The 12,007-nt window shown below is 34.7% G+C and overlaps 1 protein-coding gene across 1 annotated transcript; it reads right to left on the reverse strand.

Annotated features, from left to right (window-relative positions):
• Nucleotides 1–712: 712 nt before the first annotated feature.
• Nucleotides 713–1,866, reverse strand: LOC127807267 (protein PHOSPHATE-INDUCED 1-like). The gene has a single exon (XM_052344968.1). It carries the CDS (start codon nucleotides 1,795–1,797, stop codon nucleotides 856–858), a length of 942 nt encoding a protein of 313 aa, XP_052200928.1. The 5' UTR covers nucleotides 1,798–1,866; the 3' UTR covers nucleotides 713–855.
• Nucleotides 1,867–12,007: the final 10,141 nt, after the last annotated feature.

A 12,007-nucleotide genomic window follows, 5' to 3' on the forward strand; every position in this document is an offset into this window, starting at 1 on the left:
ATTTTTTTATGCCTTATTTTTAATATTTAAATACTTTTATTAATTAAATAATAAATATATTGCTACTCAAAGAACTAAATAAAACAATTTAAATGTTAAAAAATAAAATATAAACTAACACACCATACTCATAAAAAACACTACAAAATTAACAGAAAAAGGAGATCCCATGGTAATAATAAAATGTGAAGCAAAAGAACTTGCTTTCATATTAAATTAATTAATTAATTTAACATGAAAACCCTAACAAATAAACGAACCAATGAATCACTACAATCTTCTCTCTGTTCTTTTGTTAAATATTGCCATCTTCGCACCCAAACCCGAAGATTCAAGGTACTTTCAGACAATTCTCAGGATTTACGTGCAATGATAGCGGCTGCGTTTGCCTGTGAGAGCGACATTGACAGAAGAGCAGAAAGTGAGAGAAAGAGAGAAAAAGGTAAATGCGATGATGGGAGCTGATGGCGATGATGGGCAGCCACCAGTGATGATGGGAGACTACAAGTATTGGGTAAAAATATTTTTATTTTATTTTTTAAATTAAGATATTCTTACCAAAATTTAAAGGATTAGATAAAATCATAAAAACAATGTTTAAGACTTTTTGATTAAGATAAGCGTTTAAAAATATCAAAATGATACCCTTAAAAGGTGTCTATAGATCATATATAGCTAATAGAGTATAAAACCAACAAAAGAAGAAAAAAACTATAAAGAAAAAGAAACTTAGTTGTATATATCATTTAATACAAAATCATAAGAAACGAATGAATCGAATCAGTACAATCTATTCCTATTTTCTCTCTACACGTAAAAGTACAAGTATCGTCCCCAGTAATATAACTCCAATTTTCACACCAGAGTGGCGCAAGAAGACGTCGCCGGATCGTACAACGCCGGAACCAAGTACTTCCTCCCATTAGCGCCATGCGCGTTGTAGCTAGCTCTCGTCGCCGGATCCACCAACAATTCGCCGGCGTAGCCGGGATAAGCCCCTTTTGCGTAAACTCCGGGACAAGCTGACGCCGCCTCCAGTGGCGCATCGGCGGAGCCCTGGTAGAACCCATTTCCAAACGGGTTCGTGGCGGTTCCGGCCAGGAGGCTGGCAAGGTTGATCACCATCCCGTCGACTCCTACGTCGCCGTTGGGGGCCACCAGCGGCGGGCTCTGCGGGCCGTAGATCGGCTGGTGGAACGGCCAGGCGCACTGACCCGGGCACTGAGTCTCCGAGTTCCCGACCCAGATGTACGCGAACTTGTGGGATTTTCCGCTCCCGGAAGATCCGTGGGTTCCGCACCGGCTCATGCAAAATCCGCCGACGACGACGTCGGAAGCGGTGAGAACGACGTTAACGGCGTACATGTTCCCGCCCTTTGCCGCCAACTGTTTGATCTGGGCATCTGAGAGAGATTTCCCCATTGAATAGCCCTCGTCCAGAATTTGCTTTCCCAGAGACAGGGAAGGGGTGGAGGCGAGCTTCTTGGTCTTGGCGGCGAGGCGGTAGTACTTCTCGGTGGTCTTCCACCAGCCGGCGACGGAGGGCTTGGAAGACGAAGAAGAGGACAGCGATGTGATGAAATCGGAGACGATGGATCGCTGGGCAGGCTTGAACTTGCCATACCAGATGAGATTAACAGAGATTTTTCCGTAGAGAAGGGGGCCATTGTGGTATCGAAAGGTGGAGCTTGGCTGCTCCTGAACCAACTGGTCCAGGCTTCTGGCAGCGAGTGAGAAATGGAAGAGAGAGATGAGAAGGAGAAGCTGCGGGACCAACTGTGAAGCAAACGAAGCCATTTTTGGGTTCCGGGCTGTGTAATGATCCGATTGGAGAGTAGAAAGATGAGTGATGGTGGCAATAACAGAGCATCGGGTTGGTATTTATACAGCCCTGAAGTCGGAGCTTATGTTCATCTCTTCAATGGCAGTGAACCTGCGGCGAAAGAGACTCAAATCCAGAGACGCGTTTTCTTTTTCTTTTTTAAAATAAGTTTAACTTATAAGATTAATAATAAACGACTAAATCCATAATTTATAATTACTGACTATATAACGTGATTTAAAATAATGTATGACTTAGAAGGTGAGATAAAAAGAAGAAAAGATAAAATAAAATAAAATAAAAGAATAGTTGGCCAAACTTATCTTACTTTTCACCTTCAACAATAATCTTTGTTCTATTTTTCATTTCCGATCAACTTGAATAAAAGAAGCAAATCCCCCATAGATTGTGGCCATCTCTACTAATCTCGACCCTTTATCTTTTCTTCGATTAGCGAGGTGCAAGTCACAATTAACTTGCCTTAACCCTTCTTCGACTAGCCACCCGTGTCTCATCCACCTTCTTTCTCTTTCTCATTTGCAACCCGCGACTAACCTACAATTCTTTATCTTGTATACTCTAATCAGTAATCCACAATCTATGTATATAACTCTGTATATGTATGCGTTTGCCAATTTGTACACCTATATATATTTAAGTTTTTTGGTTAAATATTTGGTCATTGTTCACATGTGTAATAATACGTCTATTACACGCATAATACTGACTAGATAATTAAGTAGTCAATAAATATTAATTATAAAGATTAAGTATTCAATAAATTAAATTTAAAATTCAAGAGGTAATATGTTTTTCATATAAAAATTAAGAAAACAAATATAGGTTTAACCAAAAGTAGATACACATAAAAAGTGTTACAAATATGTTTTGCAACCTCGTAATAAACGATATTTGAAATTAAAAAAATTGGCGTCTCCCAGTTGCAGCCTCCAGGGACAACTGGGCAAGTGCTGTATTGGGAGCGACCGAAGTCCATTGGGCTACTGAGGACAGTGCAACGCCAGCCTTATAACGCGTTGCTTACTATTTTGGTCAGAAATGCAACGCTATTTACACATTGAATTTTGACTTTTTTACAATCTTCAATATAAATATTTAAATACTAACAAATAATTACTCACTATCACATATAATGATAATAATTATTGATTATTATCCCAACATTAATATGAATTGTCAAAACTCAAGAGTCCCTCTCCCTCTTCCTATTATAAAATATTTACAATAACAATTAAAAGAAGTATTATTAAAATTAAATAAATATATTAATATGTGCTTGGAAAGCTTAATTACATAATATAGTATCAAGAAACCACTAATTACTTTATTTAAATAGTCATTAATTCGTATAATATGTTGATTAATTATTATTATTATAAGACATGGACTTAAATTTCTAAAAAATTTAAGTTGTTGCCAAATACAAGAAGCAAAATTTGTATTGGAATAGATCATGATAGGGCAGAAACCAAGCACAAAACAAGAATGTTGGAGAAGTGTCGAGGGAGTTGGGAGAGTGTTGTAATTGTTCGGGGAAATCTTTATTGTCCGAGAGAGTTGATACGTGTCTATGGAAGTGACTACAAGACAAAAAATGGTCAGAAAGCACATGAAAATTAGCTCTCCAGTGCTTAAGTAAGAAATTTGCATGCTTTTATAAAGATACTGGTAAAATGTGAGTACATATTTGTGGTTCTAAGTCGTTCGCGAGAAGGGTGAGTTGTTTCTCTGAAAGAACAAGTGATTCAAGGATGTTGATGTTGGGCGGGTGCTTGGAAGGTGAAATGTTAGGGTAAAAGAGCCTTAGAAAATGAACGATCATGAAGTATTTATACCCCTCAATGTTGGTGAGAGGGACACATGGCATGCGAGTAAGGGGCTTGTCTCGGGTTAAACATGTAATAGGTCTAGTGAGAAACCCCCAAGAAGAATTGTCTTTGGGGAGAAAAAGAGCTTTGTTAGGCGGGCTGTATTGTGAATGACAATATAGGAATAAAAGTTGTCTGGGAGACATGTCCACCCTATTATTCCTCAAGAGAGTGTCTTAGGTTTGTGTTGTGTGATTTTTGAGAAGGGATGAGATTGTTCGGGAAAACTTCCTCATTTGATTGTCCAAGAGAATTTCTTCTTTTGACTGTTTAGGAGAATTTCTCATGAGAAATATGTTGGAAATTAAAAAATAGCAGAAGTGTCACTGCGGGTAGGCCTTGTTTCAATCTCTATCCATTGAAAGCAAAAACAACAGCCTATTATATAGGCTTACAAAGTAACAATCAGTCCTAATTTTAAGCAAATAACTAAAGATAATGGACCACTAACTCAATGAATCTTAATAGAAAATCAATAATTAAATCCTAAAAGAATAAAATCACGTCTCCAATTTTGGAGAACTACTCAACACTCCCCCTTGCTTCAAAATTTATTATTCCCATTTGCAACCTGAAGTAACCATTCTTGACACTTGGAAGAGACTTTGTGAGAACATCTACCACTTGCTCATTTATGCCACAATGCTTGAAGACTATTTCTTCACTTGCAACCAGATTATGAATGTAATGATATCGGATGTCAATGTGTATCGTCTTGCTGTGAAATGTTGGATTCTTTGTCATTGCAATCGTTGCTTCGTTGTCACAAAAGATTTTTGTTGTAGCTACCTGCTCTTGTAGAAGATCAATCAATAACCTCCTTAGCCAAACTGCTTGACAAGCTGATGCCATTGCATCAACATATTCAGCTTCTGATGATGATAGGGCTACAATTTCTTGCTTATTTAAACTCCATGAAATAGCACCTGAACCAAGGGAGAAAACATAACCGGAAGTGCTCTTTCTATCATCCAAGCAACCTTTCCAATCACTGTCAGTAAAACCAAATATTTTGAAATCTGATATTTTTGTGTACCAAATTCCAAAATTAACAGTTCCGGCAACATATCGCAGGATCCGTTTTACTGCACCAAGATGATGCTTCGTTGGGTTATGTATGAATCTTGAAACCACACTAACAGAAAATGCTATGTCAGGTCTTGTATGAGATAAATAATTCAGCCCACTAACTATGTTTCTATAACATTTTGCATTTTCCATACTCGTACTGTTGAGCCAACTTGTTCATATTAATTAAGTTTTGATGATTAATAAAAATATTTTTATGATATAAATATTTTCTCTTACTCATACAAAAAGTAAATTTATTTTGAATTAAAGGAGATTATTTTTAGACATGTTTTCTTGTTTTAATCTTTTATGTCTCAAAAGCTTATATTTGAATTTTCAAATTTTGAATTAAAGGAGAATTATTTTTAAACATGTTTTCTCTCAAGTAAATTTATTTTGAATTAAAGGAGATTGTTTTTAGACATGTTTTCTTGTTTTAATCATTTATGTCTCAAAAGCTTATATTTGAATTTTCAAATCTTGATTTCTCATGCAAAAAGTAAATTTATTTTGAATTAAAGGTGATACGTGTTTTCTTATTGTTTGAGAAAGTGTAAACATTTTTTGAATTTCAAATTTCATATTAACTATTTTTTTAGTAGCTAAAATGCTTATAAATATCTCTCAAACTCATTTTTTGAGTATCCAAGTACTTCCATTGTATATCTAAAGCACCCGAAAGCTCTCAAGCAAAACATCCAAGCAATCCGAGACTTTCAAAGTATTATTGCATATCCACCGAAGAGCCACAAGGTAAGAAGAGAAAAGTTCTTCAAGTCTTCTATGACAAATCTGAACTTCTCCATTTGAGGTTACAAATTTATTTATTTATTTAAATATTATTGCCTTGTATAATTTGTTCTTAATTGCTTATTTGTATCCAAGTGTGGACAAATTATTTGTAAATATTTAAATTATTATTGAGAATTATATAGGTTTCTTAGATCCGTTAAAATCTAAGTGAATCTAGTTTCTAAGGTAAGCTAGGGAGAAAATTTTGGTGTAATGGTTGCTAAAACCCATTGTAATTTAAGTGTGTATCTAGTTTCCAATGTGAGCTAGTGTAGAAACCTTGGTGATTTTGATTTAGTGGAATCCCAAGGGTGGTTAGACCTTGGGAGAGTGGATTAAGTGTGTGTGGAAACACCGAACCACTATAAATTGTGTTGTACTTCATATTATTTATTTTTCTTATATCTTGTGGCTTACACTTATTATTAATCTTAAACATAATTTACTATATTTATCAAATATATTTTTCAATAAAATCTTTAATCAATAATATTTATTAAAATTAAGAAAAATTTTAATCACTTAATTCACCTCCTTCTTGAATGGCCATACCCTAAGGACCAACACGTACCATCATCAACAACAAGCTTCTCATTCACATTCATTAGAGTCAAGGCTGGTTTACAATTCAGCATATTAAACCTTTTAAGAAAATCAGTTGCATATTTTCTTTCTAAAATGAAAATTCCATCTACACTGTGGTTCACCTCAAGTCCAAGAAAATAATGTAGCAGACCTAAGTCTGACATCTCAAACTCGTCCATCATAGAAGACTTAAATTCAGCAACAAGAGATTCACAAGACCCTATATAAATCATATCATCAACATAAAGACATACCATCAAAATATCAGAGGTACCTTGCTTTTTCATATAAAGGGTTGGCTCATTAAGACTCATTTCAAATCCATTTTCTTGAAAATATGAGTTGATTTTACTGTACCAAACTCGCAGGGCTTCCTTTAGGCCGTATAAAGCCTTCTTTAGCTTGTAAACCTTGTTGCCATCAGCACTAAAAAAGCTTTAGGTTGAGCTACATACATCTCTTCGTTTAACTCACCATTCAGAAAGGCATATTTAACACCAAATTGATACACAAGCCAATTTAATTGTGCAGGGAAGAACAAAAAAGTCTTTACTGTTTCAAAGCGTGCCATCGGAGAAAAAATTTATTCGAAATCGATGCCTTACTGTTGCGAGTACCCTTTCGCCGCCAACCGAGCTTTGTGTTTCTGTATAATACCATCAGCATGATACTTTGTTCTATATACCCACTTGAGCCCAATAACATTATTGCCTTCTGGTAGATCAACCAACTCCTAAGTCTCATTTTTTTTTATGGCTGAAATTTTCTCATGCATTGCATCTTGCCACACTTGACTTTTTACTGCTTTATCATAACAAGTGGGGTCAGAAACATACAAATCAAAACTACAAGAAGCATATACCTATCTCAAGGAACGAGTTTTCTTTTGAGGAGTTTCTGAAGAAGAGCTTGAGGGTGAGTGAGGACTTGCTGGAGTGGATGGGCTACTAGACGAAGTAGGTTGGCTAGATGTTGAGCTGTTGTCACCCTGTACATCAAGAGGTTCTGCTGTAGAAATTTCAGGATCTTCAGGAATTAAAATTGCTGATGTTGCGTTACTACTGCTCCATGTCCACTTTTTTTTCTCATTAAACTTCACATCCCTGCTAATAATCACCTTGCCACTTATGGGGTTATACAACCTATATGCTTTGGATTGAGGGTTGTAGCTAACAAAAACACATTTTTTTGATTTTTTATCAAGTTTATGACGTGATGGAGAAGTATCCAACGCATAGGCTATACAACCAAAAATTTTTAAGTGGCTTACTCGTGGCTTCCTACCTTTTCAAGCTTCATATGGAGTTCGGTTCATGACTGCCTTTGTAGGTGAAATGTTGAGAAGATACACTGTTGTTGCTACTCCTTCTGCCCAAAACTCTGTAGGAACATCATTTGCTGTCATCATGTTTCTGGACATTTCGATCACAATTCTATTTTTTCGTTCAACCACTCTATTTTGCTCTGGTGTGTGTGGTGCTGGCAATTCCCTATGAATACTATTTTCCTCACAAAAAACATTAAATTTGTTAGAGATAAATTCATCACCCCTATCTGAACGTAGAGCCTTTATGCTACTTCCACTATGCTTCTCTACTAATGTAACACCCCCTCTCCTAGAACTGCCCGAGAAGAGGTGTTACTGGGGATAATAAAATAAACTGACTGATAACTGAATTCTGATACCAATACTGTATATATCAATTAACTGTAATAAGACTCTGAGTCAACAAAAACTGAAATCATAATTGCATCTAAGGAACATCCCTAAACTGGAATATAAAATGAATCTAAACTGATCAAGCACTAACTAATAAACTAACAACTCCCAGACATCTTTGGTCTTGAGCGGCTCCACGTACACACACTACTGGACACTGCTGCTAGGCCCCACATCTGGTACTCCCCCACTAGGACCTGGAATGGTGAAGAGTACAAGGTGAGCTACAAAGCTCAGCAAGTAATAAACTGGAAAGAATAACTGAAGCTGAATCGAAGAATATCGATACTGATAAAAATACTTACTGAACTTGTACTGAGAGATATAATAATCACTGGATGGCATTTATAAGATGTAATGCACATAAGTTGTAAACTAAATGCAGGTATGCAACTTTGGCCCATAGGCCCACATAACTGTAACACATACCTGACAGATCTGAGTCCTGCAAACATAAAAACTGTAAGCACATACTTTGGGCAATATGCCCCTAGCTCCCTGGTCGACATCAGGCGAGCATCTCATAACTGAGATATAATTGTACTGATACTAGTGGGATCCCCGCGGACAAGCCGCCTGGCGCGCATAATGCAATGCTCATATAAATGCTAGCACACGATATGTAGTGCTCCACATAAGTCATGCTCAATGCTCATACAATGTGTATGCACATAATCTCACAAAATGATGCTGACCATGTCATAATGAACTGCTAAACATGGTATATGATTTTTACTAGAAATATTGAGATTCAAATATTCTGAAATTTCTAAGTATAGGCATGGCATATTAGATTTGATGATATATTGGCATAAAAATTCAATATTTGAATAATTGAATATTTATATTAAATTTAAAACTTGAATCAAGAATTTATTGGAAGCTATTTGGATGCCATTTGATACTATTTGGATGATTGAGAAAGTCTAAGGAAGCAATTTGAATGAAAAGGCAGCCCATTCGAATGAAAAAAGGGATTTCAGCAAGCTCATTCGAATGGCAGAAAACTCATTCGAATGATAGAGACTCATTCGAATGACTGATGATATTCAAAGGCTATTCGGATCTGATCTGGGACTCATTCGAATGACTCTCAAATTCATTCGAATGAATTTTGAAAATTTCCAACTTTTGAACTGGCAAAAAGCGACTCATTCGAATGCAACAGTAACCTTATTCGAATCAATTTGAAGATCATTCGAATGACAAGAAGGCTCATTCGAATGCTAAGCTATACAAAGCAACAACTTACTCACATCTTCAAGGGCTCATTCGAATGACAACAAGGCTCATTCGAATGACAGTCTAAAAATCTCAAAAATTCATACGAATGATATGATAACACATGACTCATTCGAATGACCAAGAATTCATTCGAATGACTGGAATATTATAAGGGAAAAGCTTACGATAACACTGAAACTTATTCGGATGCTTTGAATCTCATTCGAATGACACAAGACTTATTCGAATGACTGGAATCTTATCAGATATACAGCTTATGATAACAGAGATCAAAACTTGAATCAAAACGTAGCTTCACTACACCATTTCAAAAGAAATCTTGGGAGAACAATCCCAATTGATATATAAACAACTTGAGGGATGATTTACTGATCATAACTAATGTAAACATTGCAAGGAATATACATGAACTGGCTGGTACTCACTGTACGCATGTAAAAACATATATAAACATGCACTGAACTGAAATAACTCACTGTAACGCACATATATGAATATACATGCACTGAAACTGATCCAATTATGGAAATCTGATATCCAACTCAATCAAGACCTGTAAGAAAAGATTACAGGGGAAGGATACTTGCCTTATGATCTTCTTGATCGACTTAATGATCTCACGAGAGCCTCCTATGCAAGACTTGAATTCACTGCTCGTGCCTATATATATATATACACTGACTGTAACATAAATCTGAAACTTAAACGAAGAACTGCTGGAACTGATGATCGAATGCTAATATACGATCTCGTAAGAAAAGTTTACAGGGAGAATAACTTGCCTTACGACCTCCTTAATCGACTCAATGATCTCCCGAGAGCCTTCTATGCAAATCCTTGAATTCACTGATTGCTTCTTGGCTCTCTGTTCTTGCGGCGTGAAGAACATATGGCTTATGGAAGTTTATATATGTATAAAGAGAAAACAACCCTAAAAAGCCTTCACAATCTCCTTATACAACTAGGAGTCTTCCAATCCGAATCCTCCTCACGTATGGATTCATTAATCCTTTAATCACACTAATTCTGTTTAACAATTAAACTCTAATATCAAATCCTTAAATGACCAACACGTCCTTGCATTTAATCTTCTCAATAATTAAATATAATTAAATGCTATTTTCTCAATTAAATCTCTAAATTGCCACATTAACAATTAATTGGCAAAAATTCTCCAAACAAAACTAATTAAGAAATTCAATCATTTCTAAATAAAAATCTAAACCCTCTAATGGGTCGTTACAACTAATGCCTTGAATTTCTTAAAAGTTTCTGACTTATTTTTCAAGAAGTAAACCCAACTTATGCGACTGTAATCATCGATAAACAGAAAACAATATCTACTCCCACCAAAGGATTCAACAGACATTGGACCACAAACATCAGTATGAATTAATTCAAGACAGGTAGAAGCCCTCCAAGACTTGTTTATAGGAAATGTGTTTCTACTCTATTTCCCATATACACACCCTTCACAAAAATCAAGTGCATCAATTTTTGGCAACCCAACAACCATATTTTTCTAACTCAACAATTTCAGCCCATTCACATTCAAATGCCCATAACGCAAATGCCATATTTTTGCATCACTAGTGTTGGTCTCTTATGGTATGGCCACTCAAGATGGGGGTTGAATTAAGTGATTAAATTTTTTCTCAATTTTAATAAATATTCTTGATTAATGATTTTATTAAAAAATATATATTTGATAAATATAAAAAATTATATTTGAGATTAATAATAAATGTAAGCCACAAGATATAACAAAAATAAATACAATGAGGCACAACATAATTTATAGTGGTTCAATGTCTTCACACACACCTAATCCACTCTCCCAAGGTCTAACCACCCTTGGGGTTCCACTAAATCAAAATCACCAAGGTTTCCACACTAGCTCATCTTGGAAACTAGATACACATCTAGATTACAATGCGTTTTAGGCAACCACTACACTAAGATTTTCTCCCTACCTTACCTTGAAAATTAGATTCACCTAGATTTTAACGGATCTAGGAAACCTATACAATTCTTAATAATAATTTAAATATTTACAAATATTTTGTCCACATTTGGACACAAATAAGTAATTAATAACAAATTATACAAGGCAATAATATTTAAATAAATAAATTTGTAACTTAAAATAGAGAAGTTCGGATTTATTGTAGAAGACTTGAACAATTTTTCTCCTCTTGCCTTTTGGCTCTTTGGTGGATAAACAATGAATCTTTGAGAGTCTTGGAATGCTTGAAAATTAATTTAAGAGCTTTTGGGAGCTTTGGATGTGCAATATGTACAATGAATACTCAAAAAATGAGTTTGGGGAGTATTTATAAGCATTTTAACCACTAAAGAAATGGTTAATATGAAATTTGAAATTCAAAAAATATTTAACCTTTCTCAAACAATAAGAAAACATGTCTTACATTTAATTCAAAATAAATTTACTTTTTGCATGAGAAATCAAGATTTGAAAATTCAAATATAAACTTTTGAAACATAAATGATTAAAACAATAAAACATGTCTAAAAATAATCTTTTTTAATTCAAAATAAATTTATTTTTTGTATGAGTAAGAGAAAACATGTTTAAAACCAATTCTCTTTAGTTCAAAATAAATTTACTTTTTGTATGAGAAAGAGAAAACATGTCTAAAAGTAATTCTCATTTAATTCAAAATAAATATACTTTTTGCATAAATAATAAAAGTATTTATCAATAAATAAAAATTCAAACATAAACTTTCGAGACATAAAATATCAAAAGAAGGAAACATGTTTAAAGACAATCTACCTTTAATTTAAAATAAATTTACTCTTTGTACCCACTTTTAATTCAAAATAAATTTATTTTTTATATGAGAAAGAAATACATTTATA

Source organism: Diospyros lotus, chromosome 8 (assembly GCF_014633365.1).
Source record: "Diospyros lotus cultivar Yz01 chromosome 8, ASM1463336v1, whole genome shotgun sequence".
Taxonomy (NCBI): domain Eukaryota; kingdom Viridiplantae; phylum Streptophyta; class Magnoliopsida; order Ericales; family Ebenaceae; genus Diospyros; species Diospyros lotus.

Excerpts from the sequence above, each read along its gene's own strand:
- LOC127807267 (XM_052344968.1), bottom strand. The coding sequence starts at position 1,797 with ATGGCTTCGTTTGCTTCACAGTTGGTCCCGCAGCTTCTCCTTCTCATC.